The sequence below is a fragment of the Cyprinodon tularosa genome, unplaced genomic scaffold (genome assembly GCF_016077235.1).
Source record: "Cyprinodon tularosa strain WSP-4 unplaced genomic scaffold, ASM1607723v1 ctg165, whole genome shotgun sequence".
Taxonomy (NCBI): domain Eukaryota; kingdom Metazoa; phylum Chordata; class Actinopteri; order Cyprinodontiformes; family Cyprinodontidae; genus Cyprinodon; species Cyprinodon tularosa.
This window is the reverse complement of record NW_024038483.1, coordinates 1,018,503-1,043,443: the sequence shown is the minus strand read 5'-3', so window position 1 is coordinate 1,043,443 and position 24,941 is coordinate 1,018,503. Positions and strand designations below refer to the sequence as shown.

Below are 24,941 nucleotides of genomic sequence, written 5' to 3'. Positions count from 1 at the left end.
TGTGTCTTTGGTTCAACCAAGGCTCTCTTAAGTTAGTATTTTAATTGTGTTCCTTGTGACACTGCAAAGCAGAGAGCAATTTTAACGTTTTCTTAAAAAGCAAATGCAGATAAAAAACAGTTAATTTGATTTTATTTTAGTTAAAATTTGCAATAACATTTGCCAGCTATAACAAACTCAGCAGAGATAATTCAGTTAGCTGTTGGCATGAAACTGTTAACATGAGGTTCAAACTATCAAGGTTTTTTTTTTCTTCATACTGTATATGTGTAATTGCTACATTTGTCAACATGTCCATTGTGAATTTAGCTGTTCATTAGTTCTCCAGGCAACCAGTGGTCCCTAAGCAGTACCTAGGCTCAGTTTGTTCTTTCAGACATAAGATTAGAATAAAAAAATCAAAAGAAAAATCAATACCTTCTCCTTTTTCCAAAGCACCTTATAAATTTTGCATGGTTCAAGTTATAGGATGACAAAATAAAGTGACAAAAAAAATAAAACAAAAAGATTCAGAGTTAGACTGTGTAACACCATTTCTTTAAAGTTGGAATGAGAACAAATGTAAGTTCAGACTGTGGCACCACCTTTTTACAATCTGTGCCTCAGCAGAGAAAATACACTGCATCAAAGAACAAGTTATTCCCTTACATATTATTAGGGAACTTTATGCATCTTGTTTTATTCTAACTTAATCTGAGTTATGCAAACAATCAGGCGCTAAACTAGGCTGAATTTGACATTGCAACATAAGCATTTGTTTTCGCTTTCAGTCCAAACCATTAAAAAGGGAAATAGGAAAGTTCTTGAGTTTAAAAGGCGAAAATGAAACTTGTCAGTTCTGACTCTTACTCGTTCTGTTCACTGAAGCCCTGCAAACCAGAGTCCACTATGGTTTATGTGGGTCAAGTGCTCCTTCCAACACTGACATTCAAACAAAAAGAGTCACACATTTTTTATGGTACAATGAAACTTCCAACTAAGCATCTTCTGTGGTTGAAAATGTTTTATCTTTATGAAGAATACTTCGACCTGAAAACCTGTTTTAGCGACGAATAAGTTATTTTCACTTTCATGATAGCTTGGTGATGTTAAATAAATCACAGACTCCTACTATGTACAGAGACAGATGCCAGCTTTGAAAGGTGATGCAATAAGGTTTGTAGATCAGTTTGCAAAAACTTCTTTCTCAACGTCACCAACAGGTGGCAGTCTTCATAAAATTCAGATAAGCTGTTTTGCAAAAGCATACAGTACATGGTAAAGGTTCTGGTTTCCTTGAAAACCAAAATTCTATCACCTCCTTATAACATAGAATTAAAAATGTGTAGTTCATGTTTATGTATAGTAAAGATATCGAAGTTAGAAAACGATCTAATGTTAAACAATTGAACTTCTCCCTTCTTCACAATGAACAAGCTTTAGAGCGGTACAGTCACAGTGTAAAGGGGGCATTGGCAAATGCATAAAAGCAGGGGGTTGCACACAGATGCACAAGCTCACAGCTTGCAAAATCAGATAAACAAAACATACATTAAAATATTAAAACAAACCCCAATGAAGAGCATCTGATACTTTGACTTGATTGAATTATGCTTTATAGTGCAGGCCTTCAAACGTCCTCTTCCAAAAAGAAAAAAAATGCTTCATCTTCCCTCCTTATTCTCAGTGTTTCTACAAGTAAAACAAATACATACTAAAATGCCTCTATAGGATCCTTGAAAGATAAAAGTGCAACTTTTCAGATAGATACATGTACACGAATCAAAAAGTCAATCGCTTTATCAACTCACAGCTGAGTTTCAGTAAGCACATTATGAGATAGGAGGAAAAAACAAGGATGTGGCATCAACACAAGGGCAGCAGTCATCCATTCAGATTCCATCCCTGGGAGTTTCTGACCTCAGGTCAATGATACAGAGCTGGTCTAGTCCTCAATACAGATGACATCACTTGCTTTGCCTGACTTGAGCTCAGGCGTAGCCCCGTCTCTGAACGAGTCAAGTGATTTCTTGTCCAAATGGCTTGTAGGGGGTGGGGGGCCATTAGATGACACTGAAGAAGGAAATACTTTAATATTCAGTTACTCAAATTAAGAAAGTAAAGACATGTTTAGCAAAAAAAAATAAAAAATAACCCAATGAATTTCTTTTTTAAACTGTTTATGCTTTTGAGTGCTGACTTCTAATACCGTAATGTTTCTAAAAATGTCAACAAATATTAGATATTGTAATACCTTTGCATTTATGACAACTTTCTAATCTGTGCATATGACACAGTAGTTTTCATCTTATATTTTTTTTATAAAAGTGTTACCTTTTACAGTAAACTAGTTTCAACTGCTATATTCCGTTCGCAATATGTCATCCATGAGTTATAGCAAGTGTTGACTGTTACCGCTGACATAAGGTCCGAGTGGCATCTGGCTGTAGTTGACCATAGGCTGCCCGCCTGGTCCTCTGAATCCTCCACCAAAACCACTGCTGTACATCTGGGAACAGCTGAAACCTCCCTGGCTAAAAGGCTGCAATTAAAAACAAAGACAACATAAAAAAAAAAAAAAAAAAACACACACACACAAGATAATGGATTATCCTTCTATAAGTTACAAGGAGATGTGAATAATTTGTCAGAGGAAAAACAAGAGGTCATATTTGTTTGTTGAAACTACAAGTACACAGAATGAATAACTGCATCTCATCAACATTATCAGGGTTGTATATTTCTTTCAGATGAATTGTCCTTCTAAGGGAAGAATGGACATTAATAAAAGCTGCTAATAAGGGGTGTCAAAATGACAGAGAAAAATAGACCTCTGATAGCAACACAAGATAGCACATAAAATCTGAATGAATTAAAACACTTGAACTACAATAGGTGGTGACACAAGAAAAGTAAACAATAAGAGAAATACACTGCTTAAAAAAATCAAGGGAACACATAAACAACACATTATAACTTCAATCAAATCCAACTTCTGTGAAATCAAACTGTCCACTCAATTTCAAATGCTGTTTTGCAAACCCAGTAGATAATAAGAGGAAATCATAAGCTATAAGCAAGACACACACAGTGGTTTTGCAGGTGGGGACCATAGACCACTTCTCAGTACCTAAGCTTTCTGGCAGATGTTTTGGTCACTTTTGAATGTTGGTGGAGCTTTTACACTTGTGGTAGCATGACATGCACTCTACAACCCACACAAGTGGCTCAAGTAGTGCAGCTGATGCAGGATGGCACATCAATGCGAGCTGTGCCAAGAAAGTTTGTTGTGTCTGTCAGCGTAGTGTCCAGAGGCTGGAGGCACTACCATGAGACAGGCCAGTACACTACGAGATGTGGAGGAGGCAGTAGGAGGACATCAAACAGGTAGCAGGACCCCTACCATCACCTTTGTGCAAGGTTGAACAGGAGAACCACTGTCAGAACCCTACAAAATGAAATCTGCATGTGTCTGCTAAAACGGTTAGAAACCGACTTCATGAGGATGGTATGAGGGCCTGAAGTCCACAGATGGGGATTGATCTCACAGCCCAATGATGTGTAGGACACTTGGCATTTGCCGCAGAACACCAGGATTGGCATTTGCCACTGGTGACCTTGCTCTTCATAGATGAAAGCAGATTAACATCACGCACATGTGAGAAATGTGAGTCAGGAGACACCATAGAGAGCGATCTGCTGCCTGAAACATCCGGTTTGGCAGTGGGTCAGTAATGGTGGGCAGTGGCATTTCTTTAAAGGGTGGCACTGTCATAATCTTGACACTGATGACCGACTTGACTGTTCATTGCATTCACCTGCCTAGCTCCGCCAAGTTTCTCACCACCATTCATCTGTGTCACCTGCTCCACTCTCTATTTAAGCTGCCTGTTTCCAGTCATAAGTGCAAGTTTATGCACTGATGACTGATGAGTTGGTAAGAGTTCTTTAGCGTACCTGACTGTGTTCTGATTGACTTATCCTGACCCGTTCTACCTTTGGACCTCTGAGACTGCCTGTTCCTGTTTCTGTTTCTGATCTATTTGCCTGACCTGTCTTCAGACTCCTGCTGGATTCTGCCTGTTGACCGAACCTAGATCTGCTTCCTGACATCGACCTGAAATTTTTTTTCGGTACCTCTTCGGATCTCTGATCTTCTGGCACTGAATCCTGAACCTCTTCGATACCGGCTTTGGCTTCCCCCTCTGGATTATTCTGCCTTCCTTCGTCTGCTTAGATCTGATCTCAAGCCAGTTCTGCAGTCTCCAAGGCTTTAGGATCTCGAAGTCTGTCGTGTTGGAACCCGTCCGACTGGTATCCTCCTCTTCCCCCGGGCACAGACTGAACTTTAAGACCAGAGGTTCCTGCCTTAGACGCCCTACAGAAGCTGCCCACTGCCAATCCGTCATTTTTAAATACACGCTTTTTGAGAAATTTAACTGTCTGTCTGCCTTGGGTCCCCTATTCTGAGCCTTGAAATGCACAGGCCTGGTTAGGTACCGAGATGTGATCCTCAGACCAAATTTTTAGTGTGATTTTGTTTTCAGCATTTTCTACTTTTTTAAGCACTTCTTTTGTTGTTAGTTTGAGCTGTGTTTTCGAGTTGTAGTTCCTGTTTGATTTTGGTAATCTGGTTTCTCTGGTGCTCTGTTCTAATAACTTCCCGTTTTTTCTGTAACACGTTGTCTCGAGTTGATTTGTCATTTTGGGCCCTGTGTCCCTTGGTTCCTTTATCCTCGTTACTGTTTACCTGATGGTAGTGTTCTCCTTGTGCTTACTAACATTGGGTTATTTCTCAGATGATGCTCTCCAGCAGCTGTTCCACATTAACCTCAAAGTCACACCTGTTCCTTCTCATTAGCATGTTCTCCTGTTTTATCCTGTTCAGTACTGTGCTTTCAGCTCCTCCCACACGCTGTGGTTTTGCTATGATACGTTTGCTGATTCAGTTCCTTCTTGTGCAGGTTTTAGAGTCTTTACCCATTCAACCATAACCTTTTATGTGATTCCACACTGCTTTGTTTCTACATCTGTTACTGCACAACTTCACACAATTATATATATAAAGCATTTATAATCAGAACAGAATGAAGTACGTACTAAACAGAGACCACTAAGAAGTTATTGACTTGTCACAGATTTGTTTTTTAGTCATATAGGTTACAGATTAGACTTGAATAAATATGCTTACTTGTTAAATAGTTTACAGTAAATAAACATTGAAACAGAAATGTAATGTTTTAATATATGACAGTATTTTATATAAGTATAAATAAATGTTTTAGATTATTAAACTGCCAACAGGAGCACACAAAGTTAGACAACAGGAAGCTAGATCCTTGACAGTGATTTTTTTTTTGCCATTTGACAATTTCTTTTAAAACCACCATCTCACCTGCTGTGGTGGAGGTTCGTTGCCTCTGCTGGTAAGGCGGCTCAGGATGCTTCTCTCCGACATTTGCAAACGAGCCGACACAGGCGGGATTCTGGACAGCATGTTGGGAAGTCGTGTCACATCTGCTTTCATGTCACTCAGAAGTTCCTCCAGCTGGTTCAGCACTGCAGAAGAATGAAAATACACAGTGAGCCATAGAAGGAGCTGGTTATCCATGTAAAGGCAGTGTGAAATTCTAAGCTTATAGTTCATCTCTGGGAAAAAAAAAAAAAAACAGAGCAGAGAGATTAATACAAAATAAAAAAAAAATAAAAAACTTCATTCAATCTTTAAATGATTAAGGATACAAATGAATAGCTTGATACATAACTGAATCATAAACTGTCATGAAGTAAAAGTCAAACTTAAGCGCTGCAAGCAATCAACAGCCTTTTCTGACATATAGATTCATCAGTGTCATAGTCTAGATAATTGTGAAATTATAACATTTAGATATTTCATTTTGATCAAGTCTTTGGCATTTGCCCAGGTTTTCATCTCACTTATCACTGTGAGCCTGTTTCGATGCTGAGTAAACAGAAGATGAAATGAAACTACTGGGTGAAACAGGATCTTTAGAGTCTGCCTATTTGGGGGTTTTAAGAGAACAGAGATATGGAAACATCTGTGTGCACTTCCTTTGACAGCCCATTTTTTTCTGTCTGCCTCAATGGAAAAAATTAACCTGTTTCATTAAAGTAAAATCAGCTCATTTTCAGGGTTTTACTGCACTGTCTGCATTTACACACTGAGGCAATAAAAACACATTTTCAAATGGTTTAAAAAGATTGCTCATTTGTTGCTAATAAGTCAAAGGATCCATTTTTCAATGTTTCAGTTTTTAAATTAATTAAGGTGAGAGTAATATGTTCTGATGATAATGTATATAGCAAACATTGTTACTTTTGTTTCAGCTTTTGTCAACTAAAAAAAAAAAGTCACCGGTCTTGCTTGCTTGGAAGCAGGACCACACACCTTTGTGAAGCACAGCATTTGCAGGCTTGTTCCCAGCCAGAGACTCTTTGGAGAGGTGTTGGTGGGACTCGGCCAAACATTCCACCTCAGCAAAGCGTGTGTTGAGAGCCATAGCAGGGTGACTAGGGTCCTGGGTCATATTGAGGTAAGCTGCCCGTCGCAGCTGCTCCTCAATCACCAAAGCCTGTTCTAACAACTGCAAGGAAAAATACAGCAGATGTCAGAGCTTCTAGCATGGGGTTTATTTAATTGTTTCTTTTTTGTTTCTATGCAAAAGCTGCAAACTGCCTTGAAGCGCCTCGCCAGGAACTTGTTCTTCATCTCCAAGTAGTTGCCTTTATGCATCTCTGTTTTGAAGGGCTCATTCAGAATCGCATAACGGGGATCATTTTGAATGTCTTGCCAGCGAGCGTAGCCATGTCTGATAGAAAGTCCCGTCAAGAAAAACAGATGGGTACGTATCAAATAAAAAATGAGTTCTTGGCTGTGTGGAAGAACTCACTGTGTATCACTCTTCAAGTTCTGTAAATATCAGTGTTTTTTTCTGAGGCAGCTCCTTCCTGTCATAGGTAATCACGGTACTTTGCAAGATACAGAGCTTTCGGCTCTGACACGAGAAAGGATACGTTACGATGCCAGCCAGCAGCCAGTAGTCATGGCGACGATGCCAGATGTCATGCATTTTTCCAGACGAAAGAGCCGCTCGCTCCTCTGTTTGCCACAGGGTGTGCAACTCTGACAGCATGAGAGTAAAAACAGACATTTCCTTTCAGAAAAACACAAACAAATATTCCGGCTGCTCACATCATTTCAAAAGCATAGATTTAAAGACTAGATTAAAAGAAAAACACTGGTTTTACAGCATATCGACTAAATGAAAACAATAGTAAAACATTCAAACACACAACTGGGGCAAATACAATAAGACAAGTAATATTTAGCTAAACAAAGTTATATTAATCATTCTCAAGTTCAGAGCAGCTCTGTGTAATTAAAAGGAAGGCTTTTTTAACCTGCAGTGGAGAAAAGACATATTAAAAAAAAGTGCTCTGTTCCAATCAACCAGCACTTTAAGACCATTATTTCTACCTCTTTGAAGATGAAGGTAAACTTGCAGCCAAATATACAACCCCCTAAACTTTAATCTCCAAAAATTTTAAACTTTGATCAGTGTTCTTCACTTCACCTGACTGTGGTCCTAAACTTATCCCTAAACGGTCCGCATACAAATCGAAACTTCGACTAACGCCTTTTTAAAACAAAAATAAAAGTTATTTCTTAGCTTTGAACTGTGGGTAAAATCCTAATCATTTGTTCATTCCATCATCATATTATCATTGTAATAAGAGTTTAAAGAGGAATATGCTGCACTTAAATCTAAACTAGGCTTTTAAATCAAGGTAGTCTGGAATAGTTGTTCATGAAGAGTATCAGTCATCCAGTTAATAGTCATTCCAAAAAAGTAAAAAAAAAAACAATCCACTGGACTTTGTTTCCAAGTTTGAAGACATTTAGCTTCCCATTGAGGAAATGTTTTCATTTCAAAAGGCTTTGTTTTTGGTCCACTCTATAAAGCCTCAAACTCAACACTATTTCTGACATTTTGAATTGAAAAAGGTTCCTGGATGGGAACGAAACGTCTTCAAACTTGGATACATAGTCCGGCGGATTGTTTTTTTTTTTACTTTTTTGGAATGACTGGAATAGGTGTTTTTGAAAGGGTTTCTAACTTGTATGTAATTTGTCTTACGTACCTAAAAATGTATGGAATGATAATGTCAAGAGGAATGACACAGATCTACAGGTATAAGAGTAAGTGTATCATATAAATTAAATTAAGGCCCAAAACAATCCCAAAATATAATGTAATTAGAGCAAAAAGTATCACTTATAGGTACATTCATTTGCTAGAATGCTCTCATTTGGCATTGCCTGTCACCTATGACCTTTAAATTGGGCTTAAATACAGATGGCAGAGAGAAGAGAGGAGCAGAACAACAACCCCTCACAATGTGGTCAGAACAAAAGTCTCCAACTCTGAATGGATCTACTGGCAGCTAATACCGAGAGTTACTGGAATGTACTGAATAAATTTAGCCAAAATTTAAATAGATGTGTATGGCCTTATAATATGAGCAAATCTTACCTAATAACTGTGCCAATGTGTCTTATTTTATTGGTATACCATATATCTATCTTTTAACTGTTTTGCAATACAGCAATTTTGATACAGAATGTGTCTATATTTAGTTTTTTAGAATTCATTGAAGTAAAATGTTTTACCTGTTATTGTTTAATGATGTGTATATAAAATCCTTCATTAGAAGGAAAAATTTTACACGAACAGAGAATCTGTTTTAAGGTGCAGTATATACCACATATTTTTTAACTCTGAAGAAACTGTTTGGTAAATAAATGTATTTCAACATTGACTAGTATGATCATAATTTTATCCATAATCAAGCAACTAAAACAGAAGACCTTTTTTTAATCAGAATAAACCCAGTCTTGTTCATTCTTACCAGTAAAACCTCCATCTGCAATATTAAACATGAACTTGGCTTTGAATCCATTTTTGTCCTCTTTTCTGCTCTCATCCAGCTCATCCAGAGAGTCTTTGTCTCCGTTCAATCGACCCTCTAATGCATCTTCACTCTTCACATAATCTGCAATAGTTATACAAAAGACAGGAGGTTTTCATAAGAGACATCCGTATAATGTGACTACATGCACTACAAACAGACATTTGTTTCCTATAGGAGCCCTTCTTTTTGTCTTTTGTACTTGCTTCATTTGAGAATTCATCTCACACGCTGTGTACCTGGCTTATTTTCTTTGTCTTCAGTTTTTTCCAGAGGAGAACCAGCCTCTCCCTTTTCTGAGGACTTCTCAGCTTCTTTGCAGGGGTCCGCTGAGGATAACAGAAACAAAAGATTAAACATACAAAGCACAGCCTTCGCAGATGAATAATTTCTCAGTGCATGAATCGTGCACCACTCACTCTTAGGTGAGGTATGACTAGATGGCAGCTCTGCCTGCTTGAAAGCAGACTCTTTTGGGTAGGCAGGTGGCTCGGCCTTTGTCATGGGGGATTTGGTTCTGTTCGTCTCATCTCCAGTTTTCTCTTCTGAGGTTGCCTTGGTCTCGTCACTGTCAGCAGCCTTCTCGGGTACAGATGCTACTTCTGCACTGGGAACCTGCTGTGGGGGGAATATATGGTACAACAGGAGGGGAATAAGGACATTAGACAGAGGGCAGATGAATCTTAAAAGATGCTTTGAACTGAAAGAACAAGGTCCATTGAGGGTAAAGATAAGGTATTCAACAATGTCATGGCTTTTGAGATGATGGACAATAAAGAGGAGGAGTTGAAGAAAAAAAGGACTCACTTCTTGCTTAGATGGTTTCCTTCCATCTGTCTCTGTCGTCTCTTTGTCTTCAGTATTTCGTAACAAAGACTCTGCCTTCTCTACAGCCCAAAAAAAACACAACTTAGCGCTCTGTTTTTTAATGTTTTGGTCTGTTAAATGTTTTGTTTTTCTGTTGTTTTGTTCAGCGTGTAAACAATGCCTTCACACACTCAGAGAAAACCAAAATATGACCACTGCAGAGATTCTGCTCCAACCTGGTGGGATGGGGGTGCTGGGCTGCGTAGCAACAGGGCTGGCTGGTACCGGGGTGTTGGGATCAGAAGAGACACTCTCAGTCAGTTTCTTCAGCTCCATTCCAATGGGAATCAGATCTGGAGAGCTCAGCTTCCCATTTACGTGTTCAAACTCCTGCACCTAAGGCAAAAAAAAAATAAAAAATAGATTGCCTTAACAGTGATAATGAAAATCCGAGTTACAAGAGGTGGCCTACTTCCTTCAAGTGAGGGATTAGGAGAAACTCCACTGAGTCCCACTGACTCCCTGCTTTAATTTTGTCTGTGAACGGACGGACCAACCCCTCCTGAGTTCAAATCGACACAGCAATAATTTTCTGTTACAAACTTTCGAATATGTAAGTACATTTTCAAGAAGATTATCCTTATCTGTTGAGCTGAAAAAAAAACTACACATTTACAAAGCACTGAAGGGTTGTACCACAGGTATTAAGAAGCGCAGATGGCATGTTCTGCTTATAATATATCAGCTGTGGCTCTTTGCTTTACAGCAGTAAGCATAATTCATTTTTAAGTGTATGCAGTTTATGATACAACAAATTTAAAGACGTTCTACACCAACTGTGAGTGCAGGGTCCTTTAGTCATCCCTTATTTTGATATTTTGCTTCTATGGATCTAGACCTGTTTTTATTCATATAGATAAGTCTTTTTCTTTCAGTTTTTCTGTAGTGCCTTTGCAGTTTTGTTTTGGACTTTGTATGCTTTCACACATGGATTTATAACTCATTACATTTCAGTTATAAGACAATTATTCTGTTTGGTTTGTTTGTTATCACTTTGTCAGAAAGACACATTTTCTCATGCCTTTAGCTAGATCTATGGTTCTATTTTAATGATTTTATTAATAACGCAGACAGACTAAAGACAAAGCATTTTTTTAACTGTCTTTTTTTGAAGACTTCATGGTCTTAAACACATTAATATACAATATCACATACAATACAGTCATATACTGCAGTGAAGTCATGCCAAGAATATTCAAAGAAATATTTTTTAAATGCACTGAAAGAAGACAAAAACTTTATAATTCTGAGAAATCTGGTAAATAAATTTTGTACAGAGTTGTATCAAAAGAAATATATTCATGCAAACAAAACTTTTTTTATATACCTGTAGTGTAATTAGCACTTATATTAAACTGACATGATCAAATGTTGCTGATGCTAATTAGTAACTAATAATTAACTATTTTAAAACTATTCTTGTTTCATTTATTTTAAAACGTAATTAGAAAAAAAGCATAACTCCCAATATGAACACGAATGTTAGATACGTTAGCATTGTAATGAAAAAATAATTCCGTCTAAAGATTAAAAAATTAGAATATAAATACATCATATTATCCGAAATTTGTAAGTCAAAAAATGTCATTAAAAATTCATAGAAAAAAAATATAATACATATCATACATTAAATGCACACACTTATATACTGTAAGTCTTGCTGTATGTTAAATCACATTCACCATTAAATTCCATTCTATTTCCTAACATTCAAACTAAAATCTAAAAAGTTTTGTTCATAGTTACATATTTTCTTATTTTAGCAGGTTGAAAATAGGCCAGTATGTATTCCTAACATTTAACATATTATTATGATAATGATTGTACTTCAAGTTGAAGTTATTGCAGGTGTGAATATTTCTTGTTTCAAACAGGAAAAATATTAGAAAAGGAGAAAAAAAGTCTATAAAAAATACATTATCAGTGCATTTAATACATGCTATTGTTAACCATATTTACATAAGTAATTGACTTAAATCTGACAGCAGAGCAGATTTAGGTTTAGTTTTTTTTTTTTTTTTCTGTGAAAGAAAAAAATTATTTGTCAGAAGAAAAACTACCAGGACTCTCGTCTCATCTTCAAATGTGAACGCTGCATAAAAATCTAACAAAACTTAAATCTTTCTTGCAAATAGAGTTTTTAACCAAACAAACCTGTTTTATTTTCTTAGCATTTTCTTCTGCCTGGATATGTTGACCTACTTTTTCCTAATCCCACAGTTTTCAAACACATGACTTGGTGCTCTGCGGAGAAGATGTCTGAGGTTGAACAACTGGTACCTTTTTCCTGACAAGCGACATGACTCCGATCCTGGTGAGAACATGCTGTCGAGACAGGCCCTCACGGGGGACTCCATCCGCAAAGGTCTCCGCTCCGTCTGCACCTGGCTCACATAAATGTCTCATAAACAGAGACACATAGGCCCTGGTACACAGAGACACACACATTAACTGTTAGTGGCAAGGGAGACAGTTATACCAGCAGACAGAACAGTAACAAACAGCCGGGGTTGTAGTGCTTGTGGTGTTGGATTAAGGATTATTATGCAGAAGAGGAACTAAGAAACTTGGTAACCCTCATAAATGCAAGAGAAACTTGACAAGATTCTTCTTCTGATTAAGAAAACTCCTTAAAATTATAGTTGTTCAGCAGAAGAATGAGAAGAAAACCCACTCAATGTTGTAAGTTAGACATTTTAAATTAGCTGCATTATGAAAATGCATATGAAAATCAAACAAGTCTTACAATCATCTTTGTCTGGAGTTACAGGTGGAAACATTTTTGAAAATGTTTCAATCAGCATTAACTTGTAGAAGATGAAATGTTTTTCTTCTTTTTTTTCAGACTTTAGCTATATTGTAAGTGTGGCATCTATAAACAGTAACTTTTTTAAGTTTAGTCATATATGCTAATTTGGATTGAGGTTTGGATTTAACTGGGCTGCTGTAATAGATCAAAGTGCTTTGATAGGTTTTTCTCAATGATTACGCTGTATTTGAAATAATTTATATTCTGGTCGGCTGAAAAGAATAATTCCCACAGCATGATACTGTAACTACTGTGTTTAACAATGGAAATATATGCTGAACAGGGTTGATTTTCTCCAATTCACAATTTTGGTCGAATCTAATCAGAGCGCCTTCCTCCATGTTTGCTCCATCCTTTACATGGCTAGATGAAAACAGCAAACAGGATTTATTCTTTGTTTCTTTTAACAATTGATATTTTCCTACCTCTTCTCATAAAAGTCATATTTGTGCACGGGATCAATTTCAGTTTTGTGTTAATAGATTATCCTGCGTGAGCTGTGGATTTCTGGAGCTACTCAACAGAACTGGAGATCGTTTGTCTAATTAATGCTTATTAATGCTAATCTATGGCACATCTAATGTAGTGTCCAGTAATTCATCATTGTCAAAAGTGTGAAATGTTGTCCAATAATATATGCACTGTGTTTTTATCCACAATATGTAGCCTAAGCACTGCAGTGAGCTTAAATAGAAGATGTCAAACCAGCTTTTCACTGTTAGGAAAGTATTTAACTGTTGAAACACAGCTTGTTCAAAAACCTTCCTGCTGAGCAGAAGATTTGAAATTGGCTTGAAATGTTCAAATAACAGCTTATTCTTCTTTCTCAGCGGTATGCTGATAATTGTTGTTTTTAAGGCCTTGGTAGAAATACCTGGCTAAAAAAAAAAGAGATGAATTTATTCTTTGGATCAAATCAGACTTTATGACAGACAAACATTTTTGAAAGAAAGCTGCGGGTAAAATATCGAGGCGACAGGAGGAGATGCTCTTTCATCTAACTGTCATCCTGTGTTAAAAACATCACAACAAAATCATACTCACTCATTAAGTCAATCAAAAAACAGGACTTATTGAACTACAAACTCAATTTGGACTTGAAATGGAGTGTCTGTCATGGTCCTGGCACTGGTGGCTGGCTTGATTGCTCATTCCGCCCACCAGCTTAAATCTTCCTATTTTCTCATCATTGCTTATCTGATCCACCTGGTTCCAGCTCCTATATATACTGTTTGTTTTTAAGCTACCAGTGCCAGATTATTTGAGCTGCTTGGTGAAATCAACTTTAGCGTTTGATTATAATTCTGATTGTGACCAGTTTCTGTCTTTTGAATCCCGAGTTTTGCTTTGCCACTGTCTGCTCTATTAGTCTGTTCTATTCTGAGCTGTTTCCTGGATTCAACTGGCTTACCGAACCTGGACTGTTTTCCTAACCTTGGCTGGGATTCCCTCTTTGGTACTTAATCGGCTCTCTGATCGTCTGCTTTATGAACTTAGTTCTGTTATGACTTCGGGTTGGATATCCCCTTCTGGTCATAGCTGCTCCTCGGCATTGATTGACATCAGCTCCGCTCATCTCCCAGAGCTCCAGGGGCGGTGCCCGCCGCAAGTGAAGGACAATCTCCTTCCCTGATTCCTCACATCCCTCTGGGATTGGACTGAACTCTGAGTCAGGTCAGTGACTGTAGCTCTTAGCCATTACCAGCCATTTATTCTTAGTCACTGACCTGTGTTTCTGTTTCTACAGAGGATCCAGTTTATCCACTCCAGCTGACGAGGAAGCAAGACTGTTAAAACTCATCCAGATCTGTCTGTTTGAATACTGGGTCCAAGATTTCGAGCCTGACAGTGACAGACTGCTGCACCTTAAATACACCAAGGAGTGTCGTCACAGATCCTTCCTCCCAGGAGCTGTAATACTCTATAACCACCACTGTTCCCAACAACCTAAATAAGCTGTTACATCAACGCTGATTTTGCATAGTTTCTTCCTTAGTCAGTAATATTAAATGCAGCTGTCATTTTACACATCTCTGATGTTGCTGCTATTTTCAAATATCCATTACTGTAAACATTCCAATAGCTGTATATTTTTTCTCCAGGTGCACAGTTTTATATTGTTAAAACACTTTACAGTATTTTATTTATGTTTTTAACACGTCACTATTATGTTCTTATACATTTTTCTAAGGTCCATATGTGTGTGAAAATTTTTTTCTAAATGTTTTTTGCTGCTGTAACACCAGAATTTCCCCAGTTTTTGGACAATAAAGGGATTTTCTATTCAAAATCATAATTCAGGTGAAAACGTACAGTAAAAAGATACAGATCCCAGAATGACCTTCTGTGTTTTCTTTGAAGCCTCACTTGTTCATAATGGCCCTGTACACTGAATATCAAAGTAAAATGGTTGACGTGCATCACCTGAACTCGCGCTCACTCTTCCCTCTCAGGTCTCGAACCAGCCAGTGGGAGTTAAAAGCATCCTGAGGAGGCATGCCCCAGCGCATGATGGCATTGAGGAAAGCTTTCCTCTGGCGAGTGTTGAACCCAAGGACCTTGAGATGGCGATAAAGAGAAAATGGTGTAAACACATATTGGAAAGAGAAAGATGCAGGCCATGGAGTCAAAAGTCAGTGATTGGCAGCCAGAGATAGATATATCTCATATAGACAGAGATAGCCTGACCTTTAGAACATAAGAAAAAAGCACACTGCTTTATGCTTAACTCACAGGAGAGACACTGTCAACTGATAAATCCCTGAGTGATACCCAAAAGTTGTATCAAAAACTCCTAAATTCCTTATTCAAATACAAATTATCCCCATTTGCAGCAGAGCACAAATATATAAGATGATTTCTTACAAGCAGTTTGTATATTTAATGCAACCATATTAAATTTAAAAGTAAGGCTATACCTCTATACTTCCCCCAACACGTGCCAGTAAGGGGGGAAGAGGTTTGTCTTTCTCATTCTTCAGCTGTCGACGAGACTGTCTACGTCCACCTGCAAATGACCAAAATTCAAAGTTAAGCAGATGTTGTCATTTGCCTGCAGTTTCATCAATAATTTAAACAATAGAGTATTATTTTAAAGAGGGGGAATCCAGAAAAGGGTACAAAAGTTCATTTGGATGCTCACCTTCAGGCCTCTCTTCAAAATCTTCGTCCTCATCTTCGGACCCCACAGAGTACTCCGACTGATTGTCTGAAAGATCATCCTGCCATTCTGAGCAACACATCAAAGAAAAACAGTACATTGCGTTCGCTTCTTTTGGTGGCCACCTGATGGCGCCATGGCACTGCAGATTACTACAGACCACTTAAGTACAGCTGTGCATACATGCACTGCATGCTCAGACTCGCTTTAACTTAGGCTGCCCTTTTGTTGCAGCTGGTGAAGGAAAATGCACTCAGATGTTTTTTTAGAGAAAACATCTTTTTTTTATTACATAATTAGATACAATAACATGAATGCACTAATTTCTTAATGTCTCTAAAATGTTCCACTATATTTTTTTTAGATTTGGATTCTATTCTAAAATCATCTCTTCAGTTCTGTAACTCTAATGAGGTATATACAGATATAATTGATAGAGGGTATTCAGCTTTAAAGCGAGCTTTGGGTAAAAAAATATATAAATGCATCTTTGAGATTGAGTAATTAAGAAAACCTAGAAGGTTCTTCTTAGCCTTCAGAATAACTTTTATCTGAAAGGCAGCAAGAAATGACTTTATATAGGTTTATATAATGGAATTTAATGAAAGAAAGATTTTTCTCTCTGTAAATCTTTTCCTCCTAAGCCGTCAAACTCAATTTCCTCTCCATCGTATAGCAGCATAATATTGGTGGTAAAATATCAATAAGAATATACAAAAAAATCAATTAATATTGCAATACGTAAAATGCTAAACTCCAACATCTGTTTTAGGTGCATCCTTTTATTTTCTAAAGTTTTAGTAAAGGAAAAATAGCCTTGTTGCACTAATTAAAAATAAAACACTTTATTGCTGGAGGGACTAATGCTTCCTCTGGAGGCAGGAGAATAATTTGAATAAAGATTAAATGAATTATTTTTAGACAAACTAAAAAAATGAGCCTACTAGTGTCACACAGTCCTTTAGAAAATGTGAATATTTATACTTAATACAATAAAAAGATATGAAAGCTAATAAAAGATATTAAACCAATAAGCCTACTCTTTTTAAAATATTTTAACTATAATGTACTATTCAATATCAGTACATGTAAAATCAACACTATTAACAAAAATTAAAAGTAAAATATCAATCTGTGTATTTATTTAAAATTGTGTTTTCAATTGGTGCATTGAGTTATTGAAAATAAAAAAACTTTACAATAATGCTACAATCTGTTGAACATTACTGTATCTAGAAATCTCTTTTCCCAATTTTGTCCACAGGCCAGACTTTAGCCATCAGAATCTATTTATGCTGTTATTATCTAAGTGCTCTTATTTTATATCATAAACCATAAAAAAATAAACACTCTCATATACAATATAAGGACATAGATTTCTGAAAATATAAGTACTAGTCAATTTCGTTAAAGCTTAGCTGATGTGGAGCCTTTTGTGCTTTCCGGTGGCACAGCCTACCTTGGTCCTCCTGTGTCGCATCGTTGTAGTTGACCTGCTTTCGAATCCGTTTGCCTTTTCCCAGATTTCGTGCAAGGTCCTCCTGCTGCTGCTCGTAGTGATGGCGGAGGAGCTTTTCCCAATAGTCTGGGTCTACGTTCTCCTCTTGCTTAATGATTTCTCGTTCTACCTCCTCCTAAACATGGATGTACACAAACATCAACAGTCAAAAAAATGCTGGTGAGAATAGTAGCCGATATTTAGCATGCTGAGTATGGATGGGTGAGTCGATAGAGAAAAAGATTAGGAGTCAAATCTGGAAATACAAATCAACATAACACTTAGAAAACCGAACCGATTTCTGTCTCTTTTAATTTAAAGATGTGTATTTTCTGTAATTACTGGTATTTCTAGGGTTCTAACTTTCCTGTCTCAACAACTTATAGTATAGTTTTATCATTTGAGGATCAAAGCAATAATAATCTTTCCTGACTGCTCATTTGAAAGCATAGAAAACAAATCATACAACACAATTCCTAATTATACATACTGCCCCCCCCCCCCAAAAGATTATTTGTATTGTGCTTAAATAATTTAGTCAGCAAAAGCACTGATCACACTAATTTTGAAATTGTGTCTTCCATTATAATTAGATAATACAAAATGCTATACATTTTATTTTTAAAAAGGTGCCAGAGGGTCTTTCATGCAATGTTGCATCTAGTTATGTTTATTTTACCTCTTCATCTTCTTCTTTCACCACATACTGCGCCACCTTAAATGAGCTCAGGTACTCGTTCATGTTCTGTATCTCTGTGTCCTCAGTGGCGTCCTGACTGCGGTCCAGCAGCTTTGAAATGGCATCATCGTCGTAGTGAATGACGTTGCCTTCCTCACCATCTTTGTTATCACCTGGTAAGAGGTGTTAAATTACAAAAGAGGTCACTCAAGAGGAAACAGATATTATATGAATAATTATTCAAATGCAAAGACTTTGAACAATAGGAGAAAACTTAAAGGACTCTATTGTGTTCAAGTGGTTGATTTGTTATGTGATGTTGATCTCATGACCTAACTTATTCCAAAGTTACATTTTGAGGATTCTGCATGAGAACATTTCCTATCTGAATATGGAAAGATAAGAAATATGATATCTGATCATTAGATCACCTCTAATTAAAAAGGACTAAAAAAGCAAAATAAGAAATTACTATTTTATAGGAATGAATAACTTAACAATCCTCCCCCTATACATACAAAATATGAACTCATCATTGGGAAGGGACAATTTATCACAAGTTTTTACAGAGGAAATTCAATGGCTTTGTGTATAACGAACTAAGATCATTCCTTTGATTGTTTCTTTTAATGTTTTTGGTCTGAAACTGACCTAGACATTGATTTTGGATCAACAAATTTAATTGGCAAACCAAACAACCAATAAAAATGGTAACTGATTGTTTATCATTCTGACTGGCTGTAGTCAGGTGCAGTGTTTTATAGTTATGGACCTAGAGAATGATTACAGTGATGTGTTTATGTACATCATGCACATCTTAGCCTTATAAATTTTGGTTGCGACATTAGTATTAAGGGTGCAGGAGTTTATCCCGCATTCAAAGGGTTGGTGATCTAAGCCCTGGTCCTGCCTTTCAATGTCGTTATACTAATTAACAAACACGTTGGTCCAAGTGACCAATTTGATTTGGTTTTCCCTTTTACCCACTTAGATTGGTTGTTTTAATTAAAATATCACTTGGGTACATAACTACTAACCAGAGCGGTAAAATTTAACCCATTTTTTTTGTATAGACCAATCTGGTTTTCGGGTTCAGGTGTTTTACCTTATCAAAAGGGCGGCCCACTAAATCTTATTACTTAGTTTAGGTTTTATAAGGTAAAATACCAACACAAAGGTACAGATAAATGTGTTTTAAAATAAAAAGTGTTTTTACATTATTAAAATTAAAGAAACCCTGTGAAAAATTCAGCTTTCTGTAATGCAAATATTCAAATGATATGCTTTAAAATGTTTGATCATAATTTTTTAACAGAAACGTGCAGATATTTGAGAACTACGGTATAAAACTCAAAACACACAGTTATCCAAAGTCTCTCATAGCATGAAACCACAAAAAACAACAACAAAAAAGAAAATCTGAGTTGACAATGTTATCTGTGGATGGTTTAAAATAGAAATACCCATGGTCCGTGCTGCCTCCATCTCATCCTTAAAAAGTTCCTCTGTTCCAAACTTGAGGATGTCGTCCAGTTCTTGTTTGGACATGGAGCCTGTTTTGGAGCCCAGGCCAGGCCGCACCACCAGGTGGGTCAACATCATTTTTCTCTTTGCTACCTGAGTGATTCTCTCCTCTACAGATCCCCGAGTCACAAAACGATAGATCATCACCTTCTTGTTCTGGCCTATTCTGTGGGCTCTGCTAAAAGCCTGGGGTAATAAAAGATCGATTACAGATGAAGGACTCAGTAAGCTTCTAAATGTATGTAAGAAAGCAATCTCTGTAAAATGCCCATACTTGGATGTCATTATGTGGATTCCAGTCCGAGTCATAAATGATAACGGTGTCTGCACTAGCCAAATTAATGCCGAGACCTCCAGCTCGAGTTGAAAGCAAGAAGCAGAACTGCTGTGCCCCTGGAGCTGCAATTCAAGACAAAGCAAAAAGGACCTTGATTTTCCTGAGAGTGTAAAAAAGTGGCACAAAGCTAAGGAAAATGTTAAGCTAGAGAAAAAACCTCACCATTGAAGCGATCAATGGCTTCCTGCCGTAAGCCTCCAGTAATCCCTCCATCAATACGTTCGTATTTATAGCCTTCAAACTCCAAGAAATCCTCAAGCAGATCCAGCATCTTTGTCATCTGTGGATAAGATCGACTTAAACTGAACAAAATCGCCCTTTCACAGTATAGAGTCTGATATGTCAGGCTGATTTACAAAACTACAGCTGAAATCTAACTAGTCTATGAAAGCCATGGTTTCTTGCCAAAACATAATTTGATTGACTGTTACCTGAGAGAAAATAAGAACTCTGTGTCCTTCATCTTTGAGTTTCTTTAGCATTTTTTGAAGCAGTGTTAGTTTCCCTGAAGATTTTACCAGCAAGTTGCCATCATAAGAACCGTTGGGCAAAACTGGAGCCTCCTGGAATTACAAAAAAAAACAGTATCAGTCGGTGAGTGTAGAGTCCTGCAGTTAGTACCGTAGGTTGTAAAACCAATTCTTAAACGGAAGAAAAAATTTTTTTTCTTAAAACAAGTAGTTGGTAATTCTCTATTTGTAGATTAGATGGCTTACCACAGCAGCAACAGGGAAAAGGTAGGGATGGTTACAACACTTCTTCAGGTCCATCATAATGTTGAGCAGAGAAACCTGGTTTCCTCCACCTTTGGAGTTCAAGGCCTCAAAATTTCGTGTTAAAATAAACTTGTAGTATTTCCTACAAGATGCATTTAAAAAAACAAAAAAAACAAAAAAAAAAACATAGTTTTTAATTTTGGTTGCATATTGCAGTTTTAAGATGAAATCTTTAATTTAAAAGAATGCAAATATGGCAGCTTATCATCTTTAAATATTATCTTTAATGTTCCTGTGCACAAAATGCTTACTTCTGCATAGGACTGAGCTCCACTCTGACAATGAGCTCAGTTTTTGCCGGCATGTTCTTGAAGACGTCAGCTTTCAGCCTCCTCAGCATGTGAGGTCCCAGGAGGTCGTGGAGCTTCTTGATCTGGTCCTCCTTAGAGATATCTGCAAACTCCTCAAGGAAGCCTTCCAGATTGCTGCACAGGTCAAAAAACACACAACAGTTTAAACAATCAAAGTCAATAATTTTAAACAACCCTGAATCTAAACAAAAAAAAAATCCATACAGATTCCCAGCTATGCAGTTAGGAAATCCCAAAACAACCGTTTAGAAGTTGCATGCAAAAACATAACTCTGAGCAAAGGACCCAGGGTGACAATCACCTTAACCCCTGTGCACTACTCAGTGCGGCAGCACAAAGGTCCCTAAGGCTACATTCAGGCAGTGAGTCTCTATTCTGATCTTTCTGACATGGTCTTTCATACTCTTAATTAAATATGGCTGTTAACAGACTTCTGTCTGACCGGTTCAGGACATCAAAGGTAACGACATGCTCAGAGGGAGAATATAGTTGTCTCACAGCAGCACACTGTTTATGGAATCATTGATGGATGGGACTGTCATTTGAAGTTTTCAATTAAGCGATGATTGAATAAAAAAATTACAATGGATAACAATGTCTCCTTGTCATTATTAAACTGTTGTGGAATCAGAGCTGACAGCATCATGGCTTTAGAAAAAGACAAAAAACAAAACAGAGCACAACTACTAAAAAAAAACTGCAGTCGCAAAAAAATCAGCGACTGCTGCTGTTAGACGTCTCTCTAGATGTGTAGTGGGAGCCAAGGCAATGTTTGAATAAAAAAAGACGTGGTTCTATCATATGTGCCTCTTATTCAAAGTCTGATATGATTTTCAAATGAGCAAAAAGGTCAGATTTGGGTGGCATTTGATGATGGATCAACATAGCCTTAATGGTTGATTAAACCACACGGTAAATTTAAGTCACAAGGGATGCAAGAAAGTGCTTCAACTGGGCACAATGGAGGGTCAAGTAATGACTCTGCCTTTTCTGCCTCAGATTTTTTAAATGTGATAGCAGACCAATTTGGACCAACAAACAATGTTACTTTAAATTCAGACAACAAATTTCTCATCTGTGAGACAGTAAATTAATCACTTTGCCAATCTTTATTATACTGTTAATTTAATGTTAGAGACCAATAGATTATTGTTGATTATAGAGGTAAAATCTAAAGATGATTGACTTACTATTAGTGAACATTATTACTAGTGACATAAAGATTGTGTGAAAGCTTTAACGTTTTAAACTGGGAGCCAAAATGAACATGACTATTTTCGATAAATGTTACACAAATGTTTCTGTATTGAAACTGGCTGATGATGGTGAGTCAGACACTGGCAGAAAAACAGTTCTTACTTGAAACGGTCTGGGGTGAGGAAGTTAAGTAGATGAAAAAGCTCTTCCAGGTTGTTCTGAAGAGGCGTTCCAGTGAGCAGCAGCTTGTAGTAAATCTTATATCCATTAAGAATTCTGAAAAACTGAGAGTGACACATTAAGCAAGATGATTGACCTCTCATCCCCTCTAAACAAAAATAGCATCTAAATTATTTTCTCTATTTAATTAATGATAAATCTATGAAATGATGTGATTTTTGGCTCCAGAACTAAGAACAGGAGGAGTATAAAGGTGAGCAAGGCCTCTTTTACCTTGGATTGGTTGTTCTTCAGTCTGTGAGCCTCATCTACAACCAGACAGGCCCAGGTGACAGAGCCCAGAATGGCTTGATCTATAGTGATCAGCTCATAAGATGTCAGCAGCACATGGAACTTAATAGGAGAGTCTTTCTGCAAGAGGCAATGGAGAAGATGATCAAGTAGTTAATGTGCACAAATAACAACGATTTATCATGCAGAATGCCATTAATTCCTGCCCAGTTGTATCAATTATCTTGTTTTAATGTTAGAGATTTGTAAAAGTGTGAGGGAAAGCACCTTCATGCGGAACACCTTGCGCCCAGATTTTATTGCAGCATCTTCAAAGGTGAATTCATTCTCCCTGATAGTTGCCCTGCTGTCTTTGTCTCCAGTGTAAGTCACCACATAGAAATCTGGAGCCCACATCTCAAACTCTCTCTCCCAATTGATGATAGTGGACAAAGGTGCGCTCACCAAGAAAGGCCCTTTAGAATGACCCTGACATAGAGAGAAAAGATTAGTAAGCTGGTCTTGCAGTACTCCAGTGAGAAAAGCAAACCAGGTTTTATCATTTCTTTTCCTGCTGTCGAAATTGATTAGATCCAAGCACATATTACCATTTATATTATCAGGACCAGTATCACTAGTCATGCCTTTTACTTTTTGATGGGAACAAGAGTAGGATAAAATGAGACTCTCTCACAGCCTTACCTCCTTGTATAGTGAGTAGAGAAAGACTATTGTCTGAACTGTTTTTCCAAGGCCCATTTCATCTGCCAGGATGGTATCAGTCCCCTGAGCCCAGGAAAATCGTAACCAATTCAGGCCTTCCAGCTGGTATGGGTGCAATGTTCCCCCTGTGGCATTAATATACCAGGGCTGGTGCTCAAATTTGATGGTTGGCTGGTGGTGTGAAAATATAATTGTGACTTTCAACCAGAAATATTTTAACACAACTGGCATCTTTGGTATAGTGCCTAGAAAAAAGCATAGATATTCCTCAAACTTTTTCAGGTTTAGTCATGTTATAACCAATAAACTATTATTTTATGCAATAGACTAACACAAAGGAGCACATGATTCTGAAGAAAAAATACTAGTTTACTTTATTATTAAAAGAAAAAAAAAACTGTGGAGTGCACTTGCATCCAGCCCTTTTTACTCCGAAAACATCTGCGTAAAATCCAGTATAACTTGCCTTTAGAAGCCACACAGTTACAGAGTGGAGAACAACTATTCAGTATCAGTAGGAATACATCTATACCTACATGGAGAGGTTTAGAGATTGGTGAAGAAGTAGAGAGTATAGAGATTAGCAACAGAAATTAGTGAAAAAGATACTAAAATCAAGAACTACAATCAAATGCTGTGAATGAAAAGAAAAAAACTAAAATTGCTCATTAATCTGACCAAGCCATCTCCACTGTGACACATGGTAGCATTAAAACTGTGCCTTGGGGTTACATCCTTTCCCAAGAACAGGAGTAGAGGATCACCTTTGAAAAGAACATCTACAGTGGGTCCGAAAAGCATTCAGACCCCTTTAAATTCTTCATTGCAGCCATTTGCTATAATTAAAAACAGTTTATTAATATACACTCAGCACTTCATATTGACAGGATAAAAAAGAAATGTAGAGGTTTTTGGAAATTTGGTTTAAAAAAATGAACTACCAAATGGTCATAAGTATTCAGACCCTTTGCTGTGGCACTCACATTTAACTCACATGCTGTCCATTTCTTCTGATTGTCCTTGAGATGGTTCTGCTCCTTCATCGGAGTCAAGTTGTGTTTAATTAAACTGACTGGACTGGACCTGATTAGGAAAGGCACACACCTGTCTATATAAGACCTTACAGCTCACAGTGCATGTCAGAGCAAATGAGAATCATGATGTCAAAGGAACCGCCCAAGAGACAGAAGGAACTGCACAAGAGACAGAATTGTGGCAAGACAGAGATCTGGTCAAGGTTACAAAAGAATTTCTGCAGCACTCAAGGTTCCTAAGAGCACAGTGGCCTCAATAATCCTTAAATGGAAGAAGTTTGGCATGACCAGAACTCTTCCTAGACCTGGCTGTCCAGCCAAACTGAGCAATCGTTGGAGAAGAGCTTTGGTGAGAGCGGTAAAGAGGAACCCAAAGACCACCGTGGCTGAGCTCCACAGATGCAATAGGGAGATTGGAGAAAGTTCCACAAAGTTAACTCTCACTGCAGTCCTCCACCCGTCGGGGATTTATGGCAGAGTGGCCCGACAGAAGCCTCTCCTCAGTGTAAAACATATGAAAGCCTGCATAGAGTTTGCCATAAAAACACATTAAGGACTCGCAGACTATGAGAAAGAAGATTCTCTGTTCTGATGAGACCAGGATTG

General features: G+C 37.4%; 1 protein-coding gene across 3 annotated transcripts in view; it reads right to left on the bottom strand.

Moving 5' to 3' along the window:
- Positions 1-515: 515 nt before the first annotated feature.
- The window catches only part of chd5 (chromodomain helicase DNA binding protein 5), a 66,847-nt gene continuing 42,421 nt past the window's right edge, over positions 516-24,941 (bottom strand). Inside the window, exons 14-40 of one of the 3 annotated variants that reach the window (XM_038280866.1) lie at positions 23,281-23,472; positions 22,867-23,067; positions 22,582-22,719; positions 22,291-22,412; positions 20,872-21,045; positions 20,561-20,702; positions 20,276-20,407; positions 20,007-20,124; positions 19,782-19,906; positions 19,447-19,693; positions 17,984-18,156; positions 17,266-17,440; positions 15,789-15,875; positions 15,565-15,653; positions 15,071-15,204; positions 12,118-12,262; positions 10,014-10,173; positions 9,778-9,857; positions 9,390-9,588; positions 9,210-9,299; positions 8,911-9,054; positions 7,015-7,123; positions 6,677-6,809; positions 6,389-6,584; positions 5,375-5,538; positions 2,395-2,521; positions 516-2,052 (exon numbers count right to left, since the gene is read on the bottom strand). In XM_038280866.1, coding sequence (XP_038136794.1) covers positions 1,925-2,052; positions 2,395-2,521; positions 5,375-5,538; positions 6,389-6,584; positions 6,677-6,809; positions 7,015-7,123; positions 8,911-9,054; positions 9,210-9,299; positions 9,390-9,588; positions 9,778-9,857; positions 10,014-10,173; positions 12,118-12,262; positions 15,071-15,204; positions 15,565-15,653; positions 15,789-15,875; positions 17,266-17,440; positions 17,984-18,156; positions 19,447-19,693; positions 19,782-19,906; positions 20,007-20,124; positions 20,276-20,407; positions 20,561-20,702; positions 20,872-21,045; positions 22,291-22,412; positions 22,582-22,719; positions 22,867-23,067; positions 23,281-23,472 — 3,924 coding nt within the window. In that variant the 3' untranslated portion in view covers positions 516-1,924. The remainder of the gene's footprint in view (positions 2,053-2,394; positions 2,522-5,374; positions 5,539-6,388; positions 6,585-6,676; positions 6,810-7,014; positions 7,124-8,910; positions 9,055-9,209; positions 9,300-9,389; positions 9,589-9,777; positions 9,858-10,013; positions 10,174-12,117; positions 12,263-15,070; positions 15,205-15,564; positions 15,654-15,788; positions 15,876-17,265; positions 17,441-17,983; positions 18,157-19,446; positions 19,694-19,781; positions 19,907-20,006; positions 20,125-20,275; positions 20,408-20,560; positions 20,703-20,871; positions 21,046-22,290; positions 22,413-22,581; positions 22,720-22,866; positions 23,068-23,280; positions 23,473-24,941) is intronic. The other 2 variants (XM_038280867.1, XM_038280868.1) reach the window with 2 other exon arrangements.